General features: G+C 35.6%; 1 protein-coding gene across 2 annotated transcripts in view; it reads left to right on the top strand.

Moving 5' to 3' along the window:
* The window catches only part of Acvr2a (activin A receptor type 2A), a 77,100-nt gene that overhangs the window by 33,377 nt on the left and 24,048 nt on the right, over nt 1-19,675 (top strand). For both annotated transcript variants that reach the window (XM_075985285.1, XM_075985286.1), the window contains exons 2-4: nt 10,480-10,687; nt 11,571-11,680; nt 11,814-11,968. In XM_075985285.1, coding sequence (XP_075841400.1) covers nt 10,480-10,687; nt 11,571-11,680; nt 11,814-11,968 — 473 coding nt within the window. The remainder of the gene's footprint in view (nt 1-10,479; nt 10,688-11,570; nt 11,681-11,813; nt 11,969-19,675) is intronic.

Below are 19,675 nucleotides of genomic sequence, written 5' to 3'. Positions count from 1 at the left end.
AATTTTTGCATCTAGTGCTTTACTACCACTTATGGTTCCTTCTGCTCTTTTAGCACCTTTTCTTGAGCAGCCCTGTGTAGACTAGTTTGGATATGAGTTTAAATGATGAGCTCCTTTACAAGTTTTACCAATACAAAACCCATTCTTCTTTGTATTAGTTCTGTTTCTAGTAGTGAATTAAGGAATAAGAAAGAAATAAGCAAGATGTAAAGTTGCCTGGCCAAAGGATATCTGTTTGAAGCTCTACAACTTTGTGTTATAGCATTTTAAGAGAGTACCTTTTCAAATCTTGGTCTTTATATTTATTTGGTGTTGTCTGTATGGGGAGAAGTTGCTCTGCTTTGTACTTACACTATGTTATCTGTGCTGTACTCGAGCAGCTTTTCTTCTGCCTCAGCCCCCTGAAGATCCTGGTTTTACTTTGTTATTGTCAGGAATTTACATAAAGAACTGTTGGATAGCCTGGCAGTGGTGGCGCACGCCTTTAATCCCAGCACTCGGGAGGCAGAGGCAGGTGGATCTCTGTGAGTTCGAGACCAGCCTGGTCTACAAGAGCTAGTTCCAGGACAGGCTCCAAAACCACAGAGAAACCCTGTCTCGAAAAATCAAAAAAAAAAAAAAAAAAAAAAAAAAAAAAAGAACTGTTGGATAATCAGTGCTTAGATGTGGGCTTCTAAGTGCTTGTGCTCGTCATAAAATGTGTATGTTGGTGTGTAGCATCTAGTGCCACAACATACACTGTTTGTATTTTAAGCATATTCTGTATTTTTAAAAATTTGATACTATATACATATTACTTGCAAGATCTTGTAATATTTTGTTAAACCGATAATAAGTGCTAAGTATGGAAATTACACACACAGCAAACAAAACAAACAAAATCCCCAAAATTTCTGGGAAGCATGCCAGAAAATGTTTGTGTTTTCCTTAGAAGTGATTGTTTGGCGGTAAAAAGGTGCTTGGTTTAAGAGAGAGAGAGAGAGAGATCAAATGCTGCATTACAATGCAGAAATAATATTTGAGAATTGATTCCCTTTAGTCATATATCTAACATATCTATAAGAAGTCTTTAGGGATAAAAATTTTGGGCAGTGGTTGGTCCTCTAAAGAACTTGCAAATAAAAAAATGTATAAAAGTTAATCAGGACCAAAGGCTATACATCTCAACGAACTTCTGTCTACTGAGAACAGCCTTTACAACAGTGAACTAAAAAAGGCTCTCAGCAGCCAAGTATGGAAGGTGACAGTTTCTTGATGTGCATTAACATAGAAAACAGGATACTAAAAGATCTATACTATATTTATAATTGTATGAAAACAAGTCTGGGAAAAGAGCTTCCTAATTGGACATAAGGCCAGTTCAACAGGAGGAAATTAATGCCTGGTATATAGACATTTACTGACTGGGCCAGCCAAGTCCTGATCCTTGAGGGGAATCTGTAACTTCCACTTTGATCAAGTGCGAAAAACCTCCTGGAACAAAAATGTAAACTAAACCCTTAGATCCCCTCTGCTCCCTTCTGTCTCCTTTTTTTCCTTATTCCTCTCAATTCTTCCCCGCTCCCTCTCCCTCCTTCTGTCCCTTTCTTCCTGCATCCCACCATCTTCTTCCTTTTTTTCCCTATCTCTGCCTTCTTTCAGATAAAGTGTAACTATGAAACCCATGTTTGCCTTGAACTTTCAAGTCCCCGACTAACAAGTTTGTAATGTCATGCCAGGGCTTTTAGTTACTCAGTTTTTTGACCACTAGAAATTTTGTTGCTTGAAAATTAAAGAAATGTAGTTTTAAAGATAGAAAAAGCTGTTGATGATTCTATCTATCTATCTATCTACCTACATCTATCTATCTATCTATCTATCTATCTATCTATCTATCTATCTATCTATCTATCTATCTATCTATCTATGTCTGTCTATCTATATCTACCTACCTACCTACCTACCTACCTACCTACCTACCTACCTACCTACCTACCTACCTACCTACCTACCTACCTATCTATCTATCTATCTATCTATCTATCTATCTATCTATCTATCTATCTATCTAATCTATCCATCCACCCATCCATACATCTGTCATCTATACATGCATTTATATTTTACTGTGTATGGATATTTTGCCCATGTGTATGTTTGTGAACCACCACATTTGTGCCTTGAATTCAAAAAAGGCAGAAGAGTATGTTGGATCCCCTGAAACTGGAGTTTCAGACGGTTGTGAGTCACCATTTGGGTGCTGGAAACAGAACCCAGCTCCTCTGCTAGAGCACTAAGTGCTCTTAACTGCTGAGCCATCAGCCTCTCAGTTGCAGTTTTAAGCTGATAGATAGTACTTCGAGGGAAGTGTTCATTTGTACCCTTTGTGTTCCCTGCCTCCGTTGGTCCTTAGGGTGGTGCTGCACGTCACCTTCTCAGGTAGAAGTGATTCCTCTACTTCACTCTACTCCACCTTCATCTCACCCTCACTCTCCCTGTCCCTTCCTGTTGCTGTCCCCTCAGTCTCCCGCTGTCACCATCATTGTTGCTCTGGCCTTACCTCTCTGTCTCTGTCCTGCTCACCTTCATCCCCGCTCATTCGCATTCTCACTTTCACTTTTTTTTAACAGAGGCTTGATGAGTTTAACAACAACAGCACAAAAGATCTACATCTTCCAAGGGGAAAAAAATCATCAAAAAGGCTCTGTTATGATTGAGAATTTACACTTCATCTCTTTTATGCACAATTTTCACTATTGTGCATTTTAAAAATAGCTTATGAGTTTTAATCTGAATATTGTATGTAGAACACAAGTCCATTCCCCAAAGATGAACATCTCATATTAGAAATCTCCTTTTAAAGACTTGATAAAACTTGAATACCTAGCTCTTTGATATAAATCATCCTTTGAAAGATTGCCAGAGAACTGTAGATTCTCGTGACTTGACTTACTTTATAGATAGAATCCCCCAGGTATGCATTTATAGGCTAAAGCAGTTTCCTGTTGTGTCTTATCTTTAAAGCAAAGTTTTATGCTGGACAGTGAGACTAAGCCATGAAGGTTTAACGGAGAAGCAGGGAAGTTTGGAAACAAGTATTGGCATCTTAGAAGTACAAGACAAACATTTAGAAGCAGACAGCTACCTAATACAATAAGTCAAACCTCTGGTTTCTTACTTTGCTATGTTACAGAACTGAGGAAAGCAGAGGCTTGGCCGCTGTGTTATGTGTCAGTCCTTTCAGTGCCTGTGACATTTGTCAGTGTAGACTTAAGAGACCCGTAGTTTTTCATGGGATTAGTTTACTGTGGCTCTTGGAGTTTCTCCCACCTCTATTTCAGCGCAGATTTTTGATGCATCTTTAAAACACCTTTCTTTTAAAAAGATAAAATCTTGTTGAGAGGCTCAGGCTGGTCTTGAACTTCCAGTTTTCCTGTCTCAGCCTGTGGAGTGTTGGGATTGTAGAAATGTACCCACTTCCACACTCATGTTCTCTCTATTTGTGATGCTACATCCGGACTTCGGAGCTCACACTGTTCATAGAATAGTTAAGATCTTCACGTTATGCGGATAGATAGATCCTTCCATTGAAAGAACTTTTTAATGGCAATGTTAAATGGGATTTTTAAAGTGTTGTTCACCAAACGACAACTCAAATGAAAGTGAAAATTACCCTGGTGAGGGAGCTGCTGTGGGTGGTCACAGTGAAAGAAGTAAGACAACACTTGCTGAAGGTGTCATTTGAATAAGATTGTTTTGTAAAACAATTTTTATCATTCTGAAATGTAAGGCTAAATCAACAAATTTAGTATACATTGAATATAATTAGGTAAACAGATTTGTATATCTGTTTTCTTTTTTCATATAAGTCCCCAGGGATGGACTTTAGGTTGTCAGCCTTGGTGATAAGAGCCTTTACCCATTGAGCCATCTCGCTATAAGTCCCCAGGGATGGACTTTAGGTTGTCAGCCTTGGTGATAAGAGCCTTTACCCATTGGGCCATCTCGCTAGGCCTGTCTATTTTACATTTGTCAAAAAAATTAAAAATATTTTTGGGAAAAATTAGGGATATTCCATATTGAACATTAGTATTCTGTTTATTTATGATAGCTTTTTATTTATGTGTATGACTATTTTTCCTGCATGTATATATGTGAACTATGTACTTGTGTGCTGTCTAAGGAGGTCAGAAGAAGGCATCGGAACCCCTGGGATGGAATTACAGTTATTTGTTAGCAGCCATGTTGATGCTGGAAATTGAACCTGGGTTCTCTGGAAGAGCAGTGGTGCTTCCAACACACACACACAAACACACAAATACACACAAACACACACACACACACACACACACACACACACACACACACACACACACACTCAAACACAAGGTTTCCTAATGTGTTGAACATCCTAAAATCATTCATTTGTATAGTGTGCACAGAATATTTTGATACTATTTGATTTTTTAATTTGTACAATAAGATTGTTTGAATGAAAAGACTTCAGTTTCTTCAATCTGTCTTCCTTAGCTGATTCTCTTGAGTTCTGGTCTATCCCCAGAGTGACAGGAACAGTGAAAGGGAAATAGAGATTGCTTCTCAAATTATTATATTTTAAACATCATTGGCTTTTTCTGGTAGATTAAATTGCCTATGGGAGACACAACATGTCACATGTCTTGAAGTATGTGCACATTGTGGAATGGCTAAGACACATTAATTTACATGTGAATTTCTGCGCAGACTTAACATGTAACCCCCAGTGCCATATATAACTGATACAAATCAGTCGCTGTCTCTGAGAGGGTTAGGCATGGAGCTCAGTAGCATAGGTCCAGCTCTAGCATATGTGTTTGTTTTTTTTTTTTTTGTATTTTTAGAACTTGTTCATAACCTCAGGAAATATTATTTGTCTAGGAATGAACTTCAGATTTTTAAATTGCCTAACTTTTTTTTTTTTAAAGAGTTGTTTCAAACATAGGAAAATTTTGATAGGATGAGTTTGGTCACAGTGCTTTTAATTTAGAAAAAATATAGCTTGCAATTTGTAATCTCAAATGATATTTCATTTCCAACCTCACCTGTTTGGTACTTGATAGATTTTATTCAGTTGTTGCATTATATTTTGCTTTTTATCACTCACTAAGTCATGTATGTCGGAGGGCAGGTAGGATGGGTAGTCTTACACCAAGCATGTTTTTGAAGAGTACATTTGTATTATTTTTACTCAGAACTACCAGCCATACAGCTCTATAAAACGGTTAAATATTTTTTCATATTGAGAGTAGCACATTTTAACTAATTAATACTTCACAAAAATCAAAGCTTACCGAATAGAAACTGTTGAAAATAAAATTAAAGAAGCATGAAACAGTTAAATAATTACTCAATTTCATATTAAGTGATATCTAGATATTATGTAGGCATCTAAATACCTTTGTGCAATAGTTCACTAAAGTTGACTCTCATGTATTATGCTAGATACGAGTTTTTAGTCATGAATGAATTTTTTGCCAGCACACACACACAAAATCTCAAAAACAAAAGTCAAAACTGGCAGTTTGACAGAAGACACATCAGCCATCACCATTTATTTATTGCCTTTCTAAGTGAAAATATGCCATTTCAGCAGTGTAGCTTTCCCTGTAGTCATGATTGTTTATGCCTTTTTTATAAATTAATTTTTCTTTGAAAAAAAGTTGTGTACATTTAGCACTTACAGCATATTTTGAAATAATATACACATTATTGAATGGATAAGTCATGTTAATTTACATGCATTACTTCATAGATTTAAAATCTAAATTTCAGTACCATCCTGACATGGAGAAGGATACATGCCACATGCATACATGCGTGAATACACACGTGCACACACAGACTGACTAGAATCTGCACACAGGGCCAGGGAAAACAGCTCAATGGCTTGTGCTAGGCCTTAGATTTGTTCCTCAGAACTGTAAAAACACAAAAATAGTAAAGGATACCAGCGTGTGATACTTTTTGACAGTTTTTATATTTGAAGGTTTTTATAGTAAATATTATTAAATTATACAAATAAGTCAACAGATATTAATTACTTTACATTGGATCAGTGTATAGTGTACAGTGTATAGCTGTACATAACATAAATTTAGGGAGAACTGTCATCTTTGTTATGCTGAACTTTCTAATATATGAAAATTGGATGTCTTTGCAAATGTTTGGATCTCTTATTCCATTAGCATTTAACAATTTTACAACACTTGTGTTTTGTAAGATTATGTTAATTTCTAAATATTTTTTTACATAAAATGTATCTTGTCTTGAACTTTTTAGACTTCCATTTCATTTTGCTTATTGTTAGTATATAGAAGAGCAACTGATTTTGTTCTTATCTTGTCACTTATTAATTCTAACAGATTTCCTTTTATTTAAAATTCTTGGAAATTTTTAGAAAAGTAATATCATCTGAAAGTACAGTTTTATTTTTCTTTTCTCGGCATTATACCCATAATTTCTGTCTATTGTTTTGTGTCAGAAATCAGAACATTCAGTCTATCTTTAAATGATTAAGAGGAGTGTGATAGATGACCTGGCTTTGTCTCTTATGTTAGCCTGAAGTCTTCCTCATTATGTATGACCATTAAATATGATGTCACTGGTGGGCTTTTGGTAGACCCTCTTTATAACGTTGAGGAAGTTCTTTTCTATTCCTAGTATGCAGTTTGTTTTTATTATAAACAGGCGTTAAATTTTGTCTGGTGCTTCGTCTTTTTTGGTGTATGTGATCATACTATTTTTCACTTTTATTTCCTTTGTTTGGTAGACTGCATTGAGTTAAGTTTGAACACTGAACTAGACTTGCATAGCTGAAGTAAAACTGTAGTGTCTTAGTTCTCTTTTTTGTTTTTTTAAAAAAATTATAGATTTATTTTATTAAAATTTTGTTGAGAATTTTTGCATTCAAGTTAGTGAAAAGAAGGTCTTTTTCCTTGCCTGCTGTTACTTTTATCAGTATACTACAATTTCAAAATTGTATTGAAATTAATTAATTGTTTAAAATTAATTTTAACTTTGAAATGAATGAGGAAGCACTGGATCTTTTTTGTTGTATCTGGAGGAGAGATTGTGTATAAAATTTGTATTGGTATAAAAACTCGAATTCTATTTATCTGCCATCTTTTAGTTGAAATTTCCTTTCTCATGGAAAAGTATTTTTGATTCATTGTCTTGGGTGTTTTATGTCTCAGGAGTCCTGTTTATAGTTTGTTTTATTTTTTCCCCTAGTGGTAAGAAAATGAAGCAGCTAGCATTAGTCATCAATACACGTACTCTATACAGAAATATTACATAAGTTACTTAGATAGTTGATTGTGTCTAGAATTTTTGATTTACTATAATTAGACTGAATTATGATTCTGGAGAAAATTTGGACCCAGAATGAGCCTGCTTCATTTTATAGATGTAGAAAGAGGTAGCGAAGGATTTGTTTGCTTGTTCTAAATACACTGTGTAGCTATCTCTTTTATAGGACATAGAAAGTAACACTGAGTTACAAGAATGAAAGAAACAGGGTTTAAGAATGTGCCTTACATGAGACTTTTATGCCTACTTAATTTTTTTTGAAATGATAGTTTTAAGTATTTAGAATTATTTTGGGAGAATAAACTTAAGTATAAAGGTTTAGTGTTTAAGAAAGCTTTAGACTAAACTATAGCATCTGAACAATAGCATCTTTTCATAGAACTACACTTTCAAAGTCAAGGTGTGAACTTTAGAGTGTAAGAACATATGTTTAGATACATTTAGTTTATTTCTATAAGTATCATGTTATTTTATTTATTGTTTAGTTATGGAATGTATGAGACAAAGACTAATTACAGACCAACTTTAGGACAAGTGAAGAAGATTGTCATAAGTTTCCTCAAGCAATTTTCTTTACCTCTGAAAAAAAATGATATTCTAGATCTAGAAAATTACACAGAAAATTTATTTAACTTTAAAAGATAAATTTTAGAAGTACTTTAAAGTAATTAAAGTGATCATTAGTTTGTCTTTTGTCTATATTAGGATGAAACAAATATTTCCCCTTTTTTGTCATTTCTTTTGTACTAAATTCTCTTCAGAAAATCTTCAGACTCACTCTCAGCAGAATACTTAAGGAAACCTTTTTCATTGACTGGAAACCGAAGGTGTAGCCCATTTGTTACTAAGGCTACAAGCAATGTTTTTTTTGGTCATATTTAGTTTAAGATATTCCTGTGCTGCAGTGGACTCTTCCTTTGAAGATTGAAAATAGTTACACAGTGTTCCTTCATTTATATATTCATCCATCCATGAATCCATCCATCCATCTATCCATCTATCTATTTATTGCGTGAGTTAAATGGACAGAAATACATAGGACACTCAACTCTAGCAAATCAAAGTCAGATTAGCCAGCCTGTTGGAATAGTAATGGCAATGCTTTAAGAGGGAGTTGCTGATCACACAACCTGTGGGCCAGATGTATCCCAGAATGAATTTCTACGTTAAGTGTTTGGAGAAAATATGAAGGATAATATTTTTTGAGATGCAAAAATTGCAAAAAGTTTAGTTTTTAATTTGCATAAATAAAGTTTTATTGGAACACAAACTATGTTCATTCATTTACTGTCTATGGATACTTTTGTACTTCACTAGCAGAGTAGTTGCAACAGACCATATGGCCTGCAAAGCCTAAAATACACACTGTCTGGACCTTTACAAAAAAGTTTGCCATCCCTGTTTTAAGATAAGAGTGTGGGCAGTACATGCTTTTAGAATATTTTGTACAAGAGAAATTGGTTTGCTCATGTTTTGAAGAAGTTTCAGAAAAGAAGTAGCTTAGAAAATGGCTGCTAATGTGTACAGATAAATAGTAGTAGCAGTCCTTGTATAGAATACAGATGACATAGTTGTCAGTATAGTTTGCAGTATGCCATCTTATGACAGCATTTCTGCACATAGACACTACAAACTCATAAGTACATTTCTCTTAGTAATTGTAGAACAGCTGTTCTCAAGACTTAGGCTCATAAAATTAAGGAACTCGTGTTAGTTTATTGTTGCTAGGACAGCATACGACCATCAGTGACTTAAAAGACTTATGTTGGATCCTAGTTTCATTGTCTCAGTCACTTGTGTGTTGGTTTCATTGCTATGGACCTGAGTACAGATGTGAACGTCGTAACTGTCCAGTCAAACCCCACCTCCTGGTAGACAGGAAATAGAATGAGGACTGGGGAGAAGGGATATTGTACTTCAAATGACCTACTTCCTACAAGCTCCATTATGGGATTAACTTATTGATTAGGTCAGAAACCTCAATATCTAGTCACTTGTCAATAATGCCTCCAGTTGGGAACCAAATCTTCAACATATGAGCGTTTTGGACCGATATTTCCTGTCCATAACACAACTACTCCAGAGAATTTTTTGATTTTGAATGTAGATTATATGTTTTCCACGTTAGAAATGAAGATATTTTAAAATGGCAATTTGTTTAAAAATAGCAAGTGTTTTTTATTCTGTTAGTAAAAGAAGAAATCTTTATGAAAAATATTTTCTAAAGCAAAAAGAAATGTGATTTTTTTGTAACTTTCGTTATTGGCTTAGTAGAAACAGTGGGGTTCCTTATTTGTTTCTTCATTCAACTGCTGTTGTATGTTACTTTGGTTGTTGTATTATTTTCATCTATCCACACACAGCTATGTAGTTAGAGAAGAGGAATGATTTATTTAGATGTTTGTATTTTTGATATAATACCAAAATTCAAGAAGTATAGTCTCTTCTTTTGGTGAGCTGCCTTTCACCTTTAATGGGTTTTTACACATGAGTGCTTTTGTAACATCACGTTAATTCTTTTTAGAAACTATTGATTCTCTGTATTATATGGATCTTCTGGATGTTGGTTCATTTCACTATTTAGAATTCAACAGCCACATTTGTTAATATTACCACTGACCTCACTATGACTTTGTTATCCTAATGTAGTTCACATACAGGTCTTCCACAACACCTGTTTTTACCAACAGATTAAAATTTTACCCTTGGTGATGCATATTAATGCAAATTGCTTTACTAAAGAGACTCACTTTTGAGAGTAGTCTGCTGGATTCCAAAGTCTGCATGGCCCTGCTTTGTTTTAGTCTACAGAGTTGAGGGAACTACAATACAGGAGAATTGTTTGCTTAGATTGTCTTTTGTCGTACAAAATATTTTTAAAAAATGTCTGTGGGAGGGTTGAAAACAATTTTGCTTTTTTTGTGTTTTTAAATTAAATGAAGCTGACATTGTCAAGAGAAATCTTGTAATATATGTGGCTAATTCAGATGATTGTGGTTATTTTTATATTTAAAGTATGGGGATTAACCTAGCAACATAAATGCAAAGTTACAACACTAGGGAACTTGCAAGAGTGCCTTAAGTGGCTGCCTTATTCAGAGCATAGATATTAAGAGCTGTATAGTTACATTAAGATGTTCTGTTATCTTACAGGTGCTATACTCGGTAGATCAGAAACTCAGGAGTGTCTTTTCTTTAATGCTAATTGGGAAAGAGACAGAACCAATCAGACTGGTGTTGAGCCTTGTTATGGTGATAAAGATAAACGGCGACATTGTTTTGCGACCTGGAAGAATATTTCTGGTTCCATAGAAATAGTGAAACAAGGTTGTTGGCTGGATGACATCAACTGCTATGACAGGTAAGAATGTATGCATCTTCAACCCTTCCCTGGAGTTGTCTCAGCTCATTATTGCTGAATGCCACTAAAACCTTGGTGCAGTTGTGCGCTGTGTCTTTAGGTTCATTGATATTTAAAGTTGCTTTTAAAAAGACAGAGAGATATAGCTGTTTCTTAGTGGTTGAATGGAACTTGTTTCTCGAGGCTAACTCCATGTCTTTTCAATGACTTAGTTCCTGTGTAGAAGGCTGCTGCTTTGTATTTTAATTTAGTCAGCCTGATTGTGATCAGTCTGCAGTATAAGGTTCTGCAGTATAAGGTCCTATGTGTTTGTTGTTCATATTCTCTGCATTTTTATTTTTAAAATCACAACCTTGCTTATCTGTTCAGGAATTGTAAATGTACTACTTTGAAAAACATGACATTCCCAAAGCTAGTTTGGGTCTCTGATGTTGAAATATGTTCCATTCATGAGATACAAGCTCACATCACTTAATGTATGTGTACGTTTATTTAGCTTTCAGTTTTTAATATTCACAAAATGGGTAAGTTCCATTTCCCATGAGCTAATGCAACTCCTAGACTAAATTGCCTCACTGGCTTTATGTTCTTCTCAAGCTTCTCTAATAATTGAAAAAACAAAGAAGATAGTTACCTTAGATTGCTCATTACAGACCACATTAAAGCAGTGGTCTCAGGCAGTCGGTGTGATCTTCATAAACCCAGATGCTTGCTGGTTTGTTTATTTATTTATTTTCTGCTGGTGTTTCGTATCAGAAGTCTAGAAGAATTTTTTTACTTTAAAGAATTGATAACTGGATACTCAACAAATATCTTCAATTTGAACGTCTGTTGTAGGGTCAGTATAACAATATTGGTGTTAATTTTTTTTTTTTCCAAACAGGACTGATTGTATAGAAAAAAAAGACAGCCCTGAAGTGTACTTTTGTTGCTGTGAGGGCAATATGTGTAATGAAAAGTTCTCTTATTTTCCGGAGATGGAAGTCACACAGCGTAAGTAAAAAATCATGCTTGTTTTACTACTACTTTCTTATATTTTATTTCCCCCCAAATCTGACTCTATGCTTACTACATATGATAGAATTGTAGACCAAATCCGAACCATTTCCTCTTCCCTCTTCCACAGCCACTTCAAATCCTGTTACACCGAAGCCACCCTATTACAACATCTTGCTGTATTCCTTGGTACCACTTATGTTAATTGCAGGGATTGTCATTTGTGCATTTTGGGTGTATAGACATCACAAGATGGCCTACCCTCCAGTACTTGTTCCTACTCAAGTAAGTTATTGTCCTATATTTTCTGTTGTGCATTTTATATTTTAAAGAAGTGTTAACTGAGGTATATATAACACAGTAACATGTTAGCCAGTTATTTCCTTTTGAGTTCATTTTGGAATGTTTATTGTTATGGTAACTATAGCTAATTGCAGACTTCCCTAGTCTCCTCTGCACTCACACTGTTCTTCCAGTGCTTTAAGTATGGAATGGTCTCTGCTTGTATCTTGAAGTAATTAATGATGAAGAAGTAGTCTCGGAACCTCCTTTGTCTTTTCCTTACTATTCTCTATTCATATTTGATGCCTTTTTAAATACCCTTTGCCAAAATATCCTTTGGCTGTTAGAACTGATCCAGAGTTAGCCAAGAAAGTGTGGAAATGGGAGGTGTATATATATACATATATTTGTAAAGCTCTTCTAGGTAAGAGGTTCAGAGAAATATTTCTCACAATGTATTACTGGTAATTCAGGTGTGTTGATTTGTTTACAGCATAGTAAATGTATATTGAACACTAAAATTTTTTAAAAATGTCTTTGATTTTCACTCACTTCAGAAATATTTATGAAAACAGCTGTACTAGGTAATCAGATTAAACTCCCTGAATTTTCTTTATTATCTATTGTTTAGAGTGCTGCCATTGGTCTAGTGCTACATAGAACTTTTCATGGAAGTAGCTAATATTCTACATGCTCAAGAAAGCTGGTAACTTTTGTTTATACTTCCTTGAGCCATCTTTAAATTCTAATTTTTACTGTATTTCTTTAAACTCTTTAAAATACCTTGAGCCTTCTGGGTTTTTTGGTTTAACTGTGTTTTTCTGATGTTAGTAAGCTAAATGGTAAAATTTAATAAAAGAAAATAGTAAAATCTGGTACTTTAATAAGAACAATTCTTTTTATCATTAAATCTTATCAGATGCTTGCTGGTTTGTTTGTTTGTTTATTTTCTGCTGATGTTTCGCACCAGAAGTCTAGAAGAGTTTTTTTTTTTTTACTTTATAAAGAATAGATAACTGGATACTCACATTATAACTGGATACAAACATTATTTATATAACGCACCCAGCAATCTGTTGAATTAGCTCATTGATTTCTATAATCTTAGAAAGATGTATGTGGAAAATAAACCCAGTGACAAATAACATCTGTTAGTGTCACTTTAACATTTGTAATTTAAAATTTACTTTTTAGTATCTAAATTTAGAAGAGAAAGTACCCAGTGCTCTAATAATTCTCTGAAAATACCCTACATTCATAAATGTGATAGAAATAGCCTAAAAACACATTTAAGTAAAATTTGTATGTAATTTAGTAGAATTTTTGCTAAAGGAAGTTTTGAACAATAATACAATGTTATCGATAGAACATTGAGGTATATCCAATGCTGGTATGAAAGAGTAGTTAAGATGTTTTTAAGTATGCATGTGTGCATGTGTGTTTGTGTGTGTTATATTAGCCCATACATTAGATGATTCTCATAGGAAGTAATAATTAATTGAAGGGTTTAACACTTTATTCTTTAAAGAAGAAAAGACACCGTTAATATTTATAAATAATAACCAAAGATAAGTATTCTCCTCTGGGTTTTAGATGTTTATTGCTGTTGATACTCTCGTATGTGTTTAGGGATGCTGGAAAATAAGGGATCAGTTTTGTGGTTGAGCAACTTGGCCTAGACAAGTTTTTTTTTTTTTTATTTTTATTGCTTTATAAACAATACCATTCAAAATTTCCACTTCCTCCCCTCCTCCCATTTCCCTTCGTTCCCCACTCACCCTCCTCCCTCCCCCTAGAAGTCCAAGGCCCTCCCCTCTCCATCCAGGCCTAGGAAGGTATACATCCAAACAGACTAGGATCCCCAAAAGCCAGTACATGCAGTAGAAACAAATCCGAGTGCCATTATCATTGGCTTCTCAGTCAACCCCCATTGTCAGCCACATGCAGAGAGTCTGGTTTGATCACATGTTCGTCACATATACACATTAGAGTACTACTTAGTGGTAAAAAACAATGACATCTTGAATTTTGCATGTAAATGGATGGAAATAGAAAACACTATAAGAATGAAATAACCCAGACCCCAAAAGATGAATATGAACCTTCGTCTGGCAATGGATGGAGATAGAGACAGAGACCTACGTCTGAGCACTGGACTGAGGTCCAGTTGAAGAGCCGAAGGAGGGAGAAGATGAGCAAGGAAGTCAGGACCACAAGGGGTTCGTCCACCAACTGAAACAGTGTGCCTGATCTAATGGGAGCGCACCAAAGCCAGCTGGACTGGGACTGAACGAGCATGTGATCAAATCGGACAAGTTTTTATAAAAAAAATACAACACAGAACTAATTTTAAACTGTCGTTGGATTTGAAGTTGTGTGCAAAATGGCATTGTCTTTTATGTGGAATCTTACTCTGGTCACCTCCGAGTTTCTCTGAAATGGTATAGCTGTATACTTTAAGTTTATTTTTGGTGAGAGGTTTATGCAAATTTTGTAATCCTTTTTCAAAAGACTCTTTTTAAATTTCAAAATAATTGTTGATAATACAATTATAATAATTACATCAGGCATTTGCTGAACATTTAAATGCTTGTTCTAGGGTGCTCATATGAATACTTATTAACAAACACACCAGTGTGTGTGTGTGTGTGTGTGTGTGTGTGTGTGTGTGTGTGTGTATATATATATATATATATATATATATATATATATATATATATACATACATATGTCTTCTTTCTGGTGACTTCTCAATTGTGGTACTGGTATGTAAGGAGAATCCTTGGGATTTGTTAAGACATTCACATTCCTGGACCATACTCCTGAATGTTTAGACTGGGGCCGTGGATAAATTGTATTTGATAAGCACTGATTTAATTTTATCTCACAGGACTTAGCATGTAGTATTAGGTTATAGATAAACTGTAACTTATAAAAGCTCACAATTGTCAGAGCTGGAATCTAAACCATGATGTTCTTCAAGCTTTGTTTACTCCATTTACTTTTATTGTTTTGTTCTTTTCTTCATAAAGCAGATACTTCTGAATACTATTTAGGGAATTTAGTAATATTAGTGGAATCTCTATATTGTGTTATTGTCCGGTTTACCCTTCTGCTTTAGGTATTGAGTAGCATGTGTACCTAGTCAGGTGAGCACTTAGCGTCATTTGTTACCCTCTTTCTTACAAAGATGAAAGAACATACATGACAGCTGTACAGAAAACATATATTCATGTGATTTCCTTTAGATGCTGTTTGAAAATGAAGAATACATTTTTGAACATGTGATTGAGTCATAGGCAGAAATTCCTGGCTAGTGGTTTGATTCTGCCAGTGTACACTCATTGTTTAAGATGTTTTGGAGTAGAAATGAGTGGGTAGGTGAGATATACTGCACTTTTAACATCTGGAGGACATATCTGCATCCTCAAAGTCCCCATCTTCCCAGTTAAAAGACCTATTAGGAAAAGATCTTGTGATCTTGCCAAGGGTACCTGGAACATTTTCTTTGCACCTTGTTTAAGTGCTTTAGGAAAATGACATAGTATTTTTTAGTACTTAGAGAACCTTTCAAATCTTTGGCTAATGGCTGGTTTATGAATAACCTGGTATCTTGGAAGGAATTGGCCTTGTCAGGAGCAGTAAGTGGGTTCTGTCAGTTAAGTAATGGAAGTCATGATAAAGACACCATTTATTTAGAGTATTTTTTATCTTTATTATAAATATTATTTTAAGTCATATAGGACATACTTTAAAATCTGGTTCTTTTTTATTTTTATTTTATTTTATTTATTTATTTTTTTGCAAGATAGATTTTCTCTGTGTAGCTTTGGAGCCTGTCCTCAACTTGCTCTGTAGACCAAGCTGACCTCGAACTCACAAAGATCCACCTGCCTCTGCCTCCCCATTGCTGGAATTAAAGACGTGCACCACCATCTCCTGGCAAAATCCGGTTCTTTTTAATTATGATTCTTTATGATTAACAAAACATTTATTCTAAAATAATTTAACATGATTAAGGATTAAAAAGGGCAGATCTCTCTCTTTTTTTAAATAATTGAAGCTGTGGATGTTTCTTTATAAGTCATAGCTGCAGTGTTTCTAAGTTTCCTAGTATCACTGTTATCACAGCCATCTGGGATGAAAGTACTGGGGAAACTACTGTTTTTAGTTCTGCCATTTTCCAGGCCCCATTCACCACCTCTTATTCTGATGGCATTGTATACAGAATGTTTCTGCCCAGAGGCTGATGCCTCTACAGTCTGACAGCTGCTCTACTTGTTTTTATGCTCTCCTTTTACCTCTGCTATTGCTATCGCAATATTTTATATGTTGGATTATGTTGTTTCTGTGATTAAAAGTACTCAAAAACTGTTATTGCTTTACACCCTATGATGTGTGGTCCACTATATACCATCTTATAATTCTTTCTCCATAGTATACGATACCATCCAGCATATGCATCTAGAGTTGTATTTATTTGTTACTTGAGATGGTTGAGAAGATACCACTCAATTTTCTCTTCTCTGTAATTCATATAAATAATCCCAGAAGAGGAAAACTTATAGTATTCTGTATACATCCTATTTCTTTCTTTTTTTTTTTAAACAGAACTTGCCTCAAGTTTATTTGTAAAAACAGCATAAGGTCCTGAGCATCTGCAAATACTGTGTAGGTGTTCACACCAGTCCATCTGTCTTCACATTGGCAGACTGCGACCTTTTTTATGGGGCCTTCACAGGGGCCTGGACACCTTTGGGAGCCTGAGCTGCAGCTGAGGCCTCTGCCTTGGCTTGAACCTTGGGCTTTGTTTTTTGGAGCCTACGACCCCTGGCCATGTCTCTTCTAATCCGCTTCCCAAGCTTGGGGTGAGCAATTAAAGCCAGACGGGTGAGTTCGCAGGCCCTTGGGCTTCACCACCTGGGGCTTCACCAGGGCCTTGATGGCCTCCGCACGTGGGCTCATGGCCTTTGCATTATTTGCCTGCATCTTCTTCAGGCCTTTCTTGTTGTGCTTCTTGGCAAAGCGCATGTTCCTCAGGAACTTGGGGTCAACCCCCTTGAGAGATTCGTATCTTTGTGACCGGGGTTTCTTGATGCCGTTTCTGTGCCATTTCCGGGACTGGTTGTGTGTGGTGTGGTTCTTGGACTTGGCCATGGCTGGACGGTAATCGGCGGCTCCCGAAGCCTATACATCCTATTTCATAGTTTATTATTCCACTAGTTTGTAGGCTCTTGAAGACAGAGTATGTAACAACTGTGTTTCCAGTGTTTGTGAGGACTGATCATCCTGTAAGCACTGAATGCTAAATTCAGTTTGTTTTGTGTAGAGTCATATTGAGACAATAACATTATTCAAGGGAATTCCTTTAATAAACAGTCAGATACTTAGGGCTTTGTCTTGATATAAATCTTGAGACTGTATTTTTGGAAGATGTACAATAAGTTGAAATATCCTAGCTTTTATAAGACAGTGACATGATCAGACTCAAGAAGAGCCTCTAACTTTTGATTATATAGGTCACGTTTCTTTTGCTTATGCTGAAACTCTTTCCACACATAGGAAGCTCGCACACTGAGTAAACTGAAGGCAAACTGGTTTTTCTGGTGATAGTGAGTCATGAATATGAGACACTTGGTGTACTCCTATTATGCCTTATTGTGGCAAAGAGTTAATGTGGTTTCAGTAAACTGTATGTGAACTTAAGTTTTCTATTTAAGATCTATATTCATGCTGATAAAACCTACCACTCGATCAAGTGAATATTAGAGTTCAGAGATGACTTACCTTAAATGAGGTATGAAGTTAACTTTTTGCTCATTTTAAAAGGTTATTAACTTAAACTTTAGTATTGCATTATTGTTCTTTTTAAAGTGACATCAGCTTCTTTTGTTTATATTATCATAATGTTTTGTCTAGTTGTTGGTTTGAGGTGGAGTAAGGGCCTTCAGATGTTGGGGATCCCCAAGTTGAGCATGCAAAGTAATCCCATTGACCTTAATTATTAAAGTAATAATAGGTTGTCATTTCATGCTGTGCCAAATTACTATCCACTGAGAAACTAAGTCATCTGTGAAAATGCCTTGTAGGGTTTTCCTCTTGATCATGAGCCTATATATGACTCCATTGAAAAGTAGTGAGAAACCAAATTATGGGGTAATATATTCAAGTCAATTTAGGAAAGTGTTCTCCTTTCTTTCTTGGTAAAGATGTAGGGGAAACTTACTAAGTTTTATTGATAATGTTTAGCATGCTAATATTAAATTATACTTATAGGATAAGTCTAATATTTATGGAAGCACACTTTCTAAAATACATTTTTAATTAAAATATAAGTACCTCATCACTTTTCCCCTTTTCCCTCCTTCCTGCAGTTTCTCTCCTTCCAGTTTTTTCCATATCTCCCCCGCACTCTCTCTCATTAATAGCTTCCTTAAACTATTTTTTGTTACATACATGTATGCATAAATGTAAAGATATAACCTGCTAAGTCTAATTTTGTTGGTTGTGTATATGATTTCAGGGATGATCCCTTTACATTGGATTTAGCCCTGGGAAAGGCTAATTTTTCCTTCTTTCTGCACCTATTAATTGCCTGTGCTTCTTTATCTAGGGGTGGAATCCTGTGGGAGTTCCCTTTCTTAGTAGCCACTTCCTAGTCCTCTGACTCTTAAAATTTTTCTACCCCATCTTCCGTACTGTTCCCTGAGCCATAGATACAGGAACTGTGATGTAGATGTATGTATTGGGGCTGACTCCCACAGTCTGCTGATTCTGCATTGTGTCCATTTGTGGTGTTTTGTGATGGCCTCCATTTGCTGTAAAAACAAAGCTTCTTTGATGGCAGTTGTTAGTAGCTTCGCCTATCTGTACATATAGGATATGGTTTAGAATATGGTAAGGAATTGTGCTGATCTAACAAAATAGTGTTAATAGATTCTTTTCTAAGGCTTATGGCCTCATTAGCCTTGGGAATCTACATATATTTTCAGGCATTATTTCCCTCCTTTGAGGGGGCCATAAGTCCAATCAGACAACTGTTAGTTACCACTGACATGTGAGTGCCACTTATTACATCTTTATGGATATCTCATCATGTTGGTCATTGTGGTTCATAGGTTTCACAGCTTCCCTCCTTTGGTGACTTGTATAGGATTTCTCTGGTACCATGGAAGCTGGACCACATGAAGGAGGTTTTTAGGTCTGATCCAGTTTGAATTAGCGTTGTGTGGCAAAATTTTTCCTGGGAAGATGCAACACACTTGTCTAACACCCCAAATAGGATTACCGTAACAGACCAAAGTCATGGATATCACCAAAGTCCAGCCTGGTGAACCGTGAGTTTTATTGGAGTTACTTACTATATGGGTGACATGTTATATAACAGGAGCAAAAATGACTCAGTGATAACTGAATCACCAAAGCCGAGAACCTGGAGTGTACTACACAGCCTGCTGGCAGCTGGAGGGTGGCCTTTCCTCATGGCTCAGTTCTAAATCTCTTCCAGGCAGCTTCACTGATTTCTGCTTCCTCTAGGAAGCTGGTTAAGGTTTGGCTTGTTAGGTCTGCAAGGGATTCTCAACTTTTATTGCGTATTCTGGAAAAGAGGCTTAGTGAATCTGGTCAGTTTTAGGGACTTCCTGAAACTGTTATGAGTTGTTTATCTTCCTGTTTAAGGAGTTTCCTTTCAGGACGCTGTGTTTCAATTAC

Source organism: Microtus pennsylvanicus, chromosome 9 (genome assembly GCF_037038515.1).
Source record: "Microtus pennsylvanicus isolate mMicPen1 chromosome 9, mMicPen1.hap1, whole genome shotgun sequence".
Taxonomy (NCBI): domain Eukaryota; kingdom Metazoa; phylum Chordata; class Mammalia; order Rodentia; family Cricetidae; genus Microtus; species Microtus pennsylvanicus.
The sequence above is the reverse complement of the archived record's forward strand: the minus strand, read 5'-3'. Positions and strand labels throughout refer to the sequence as shown.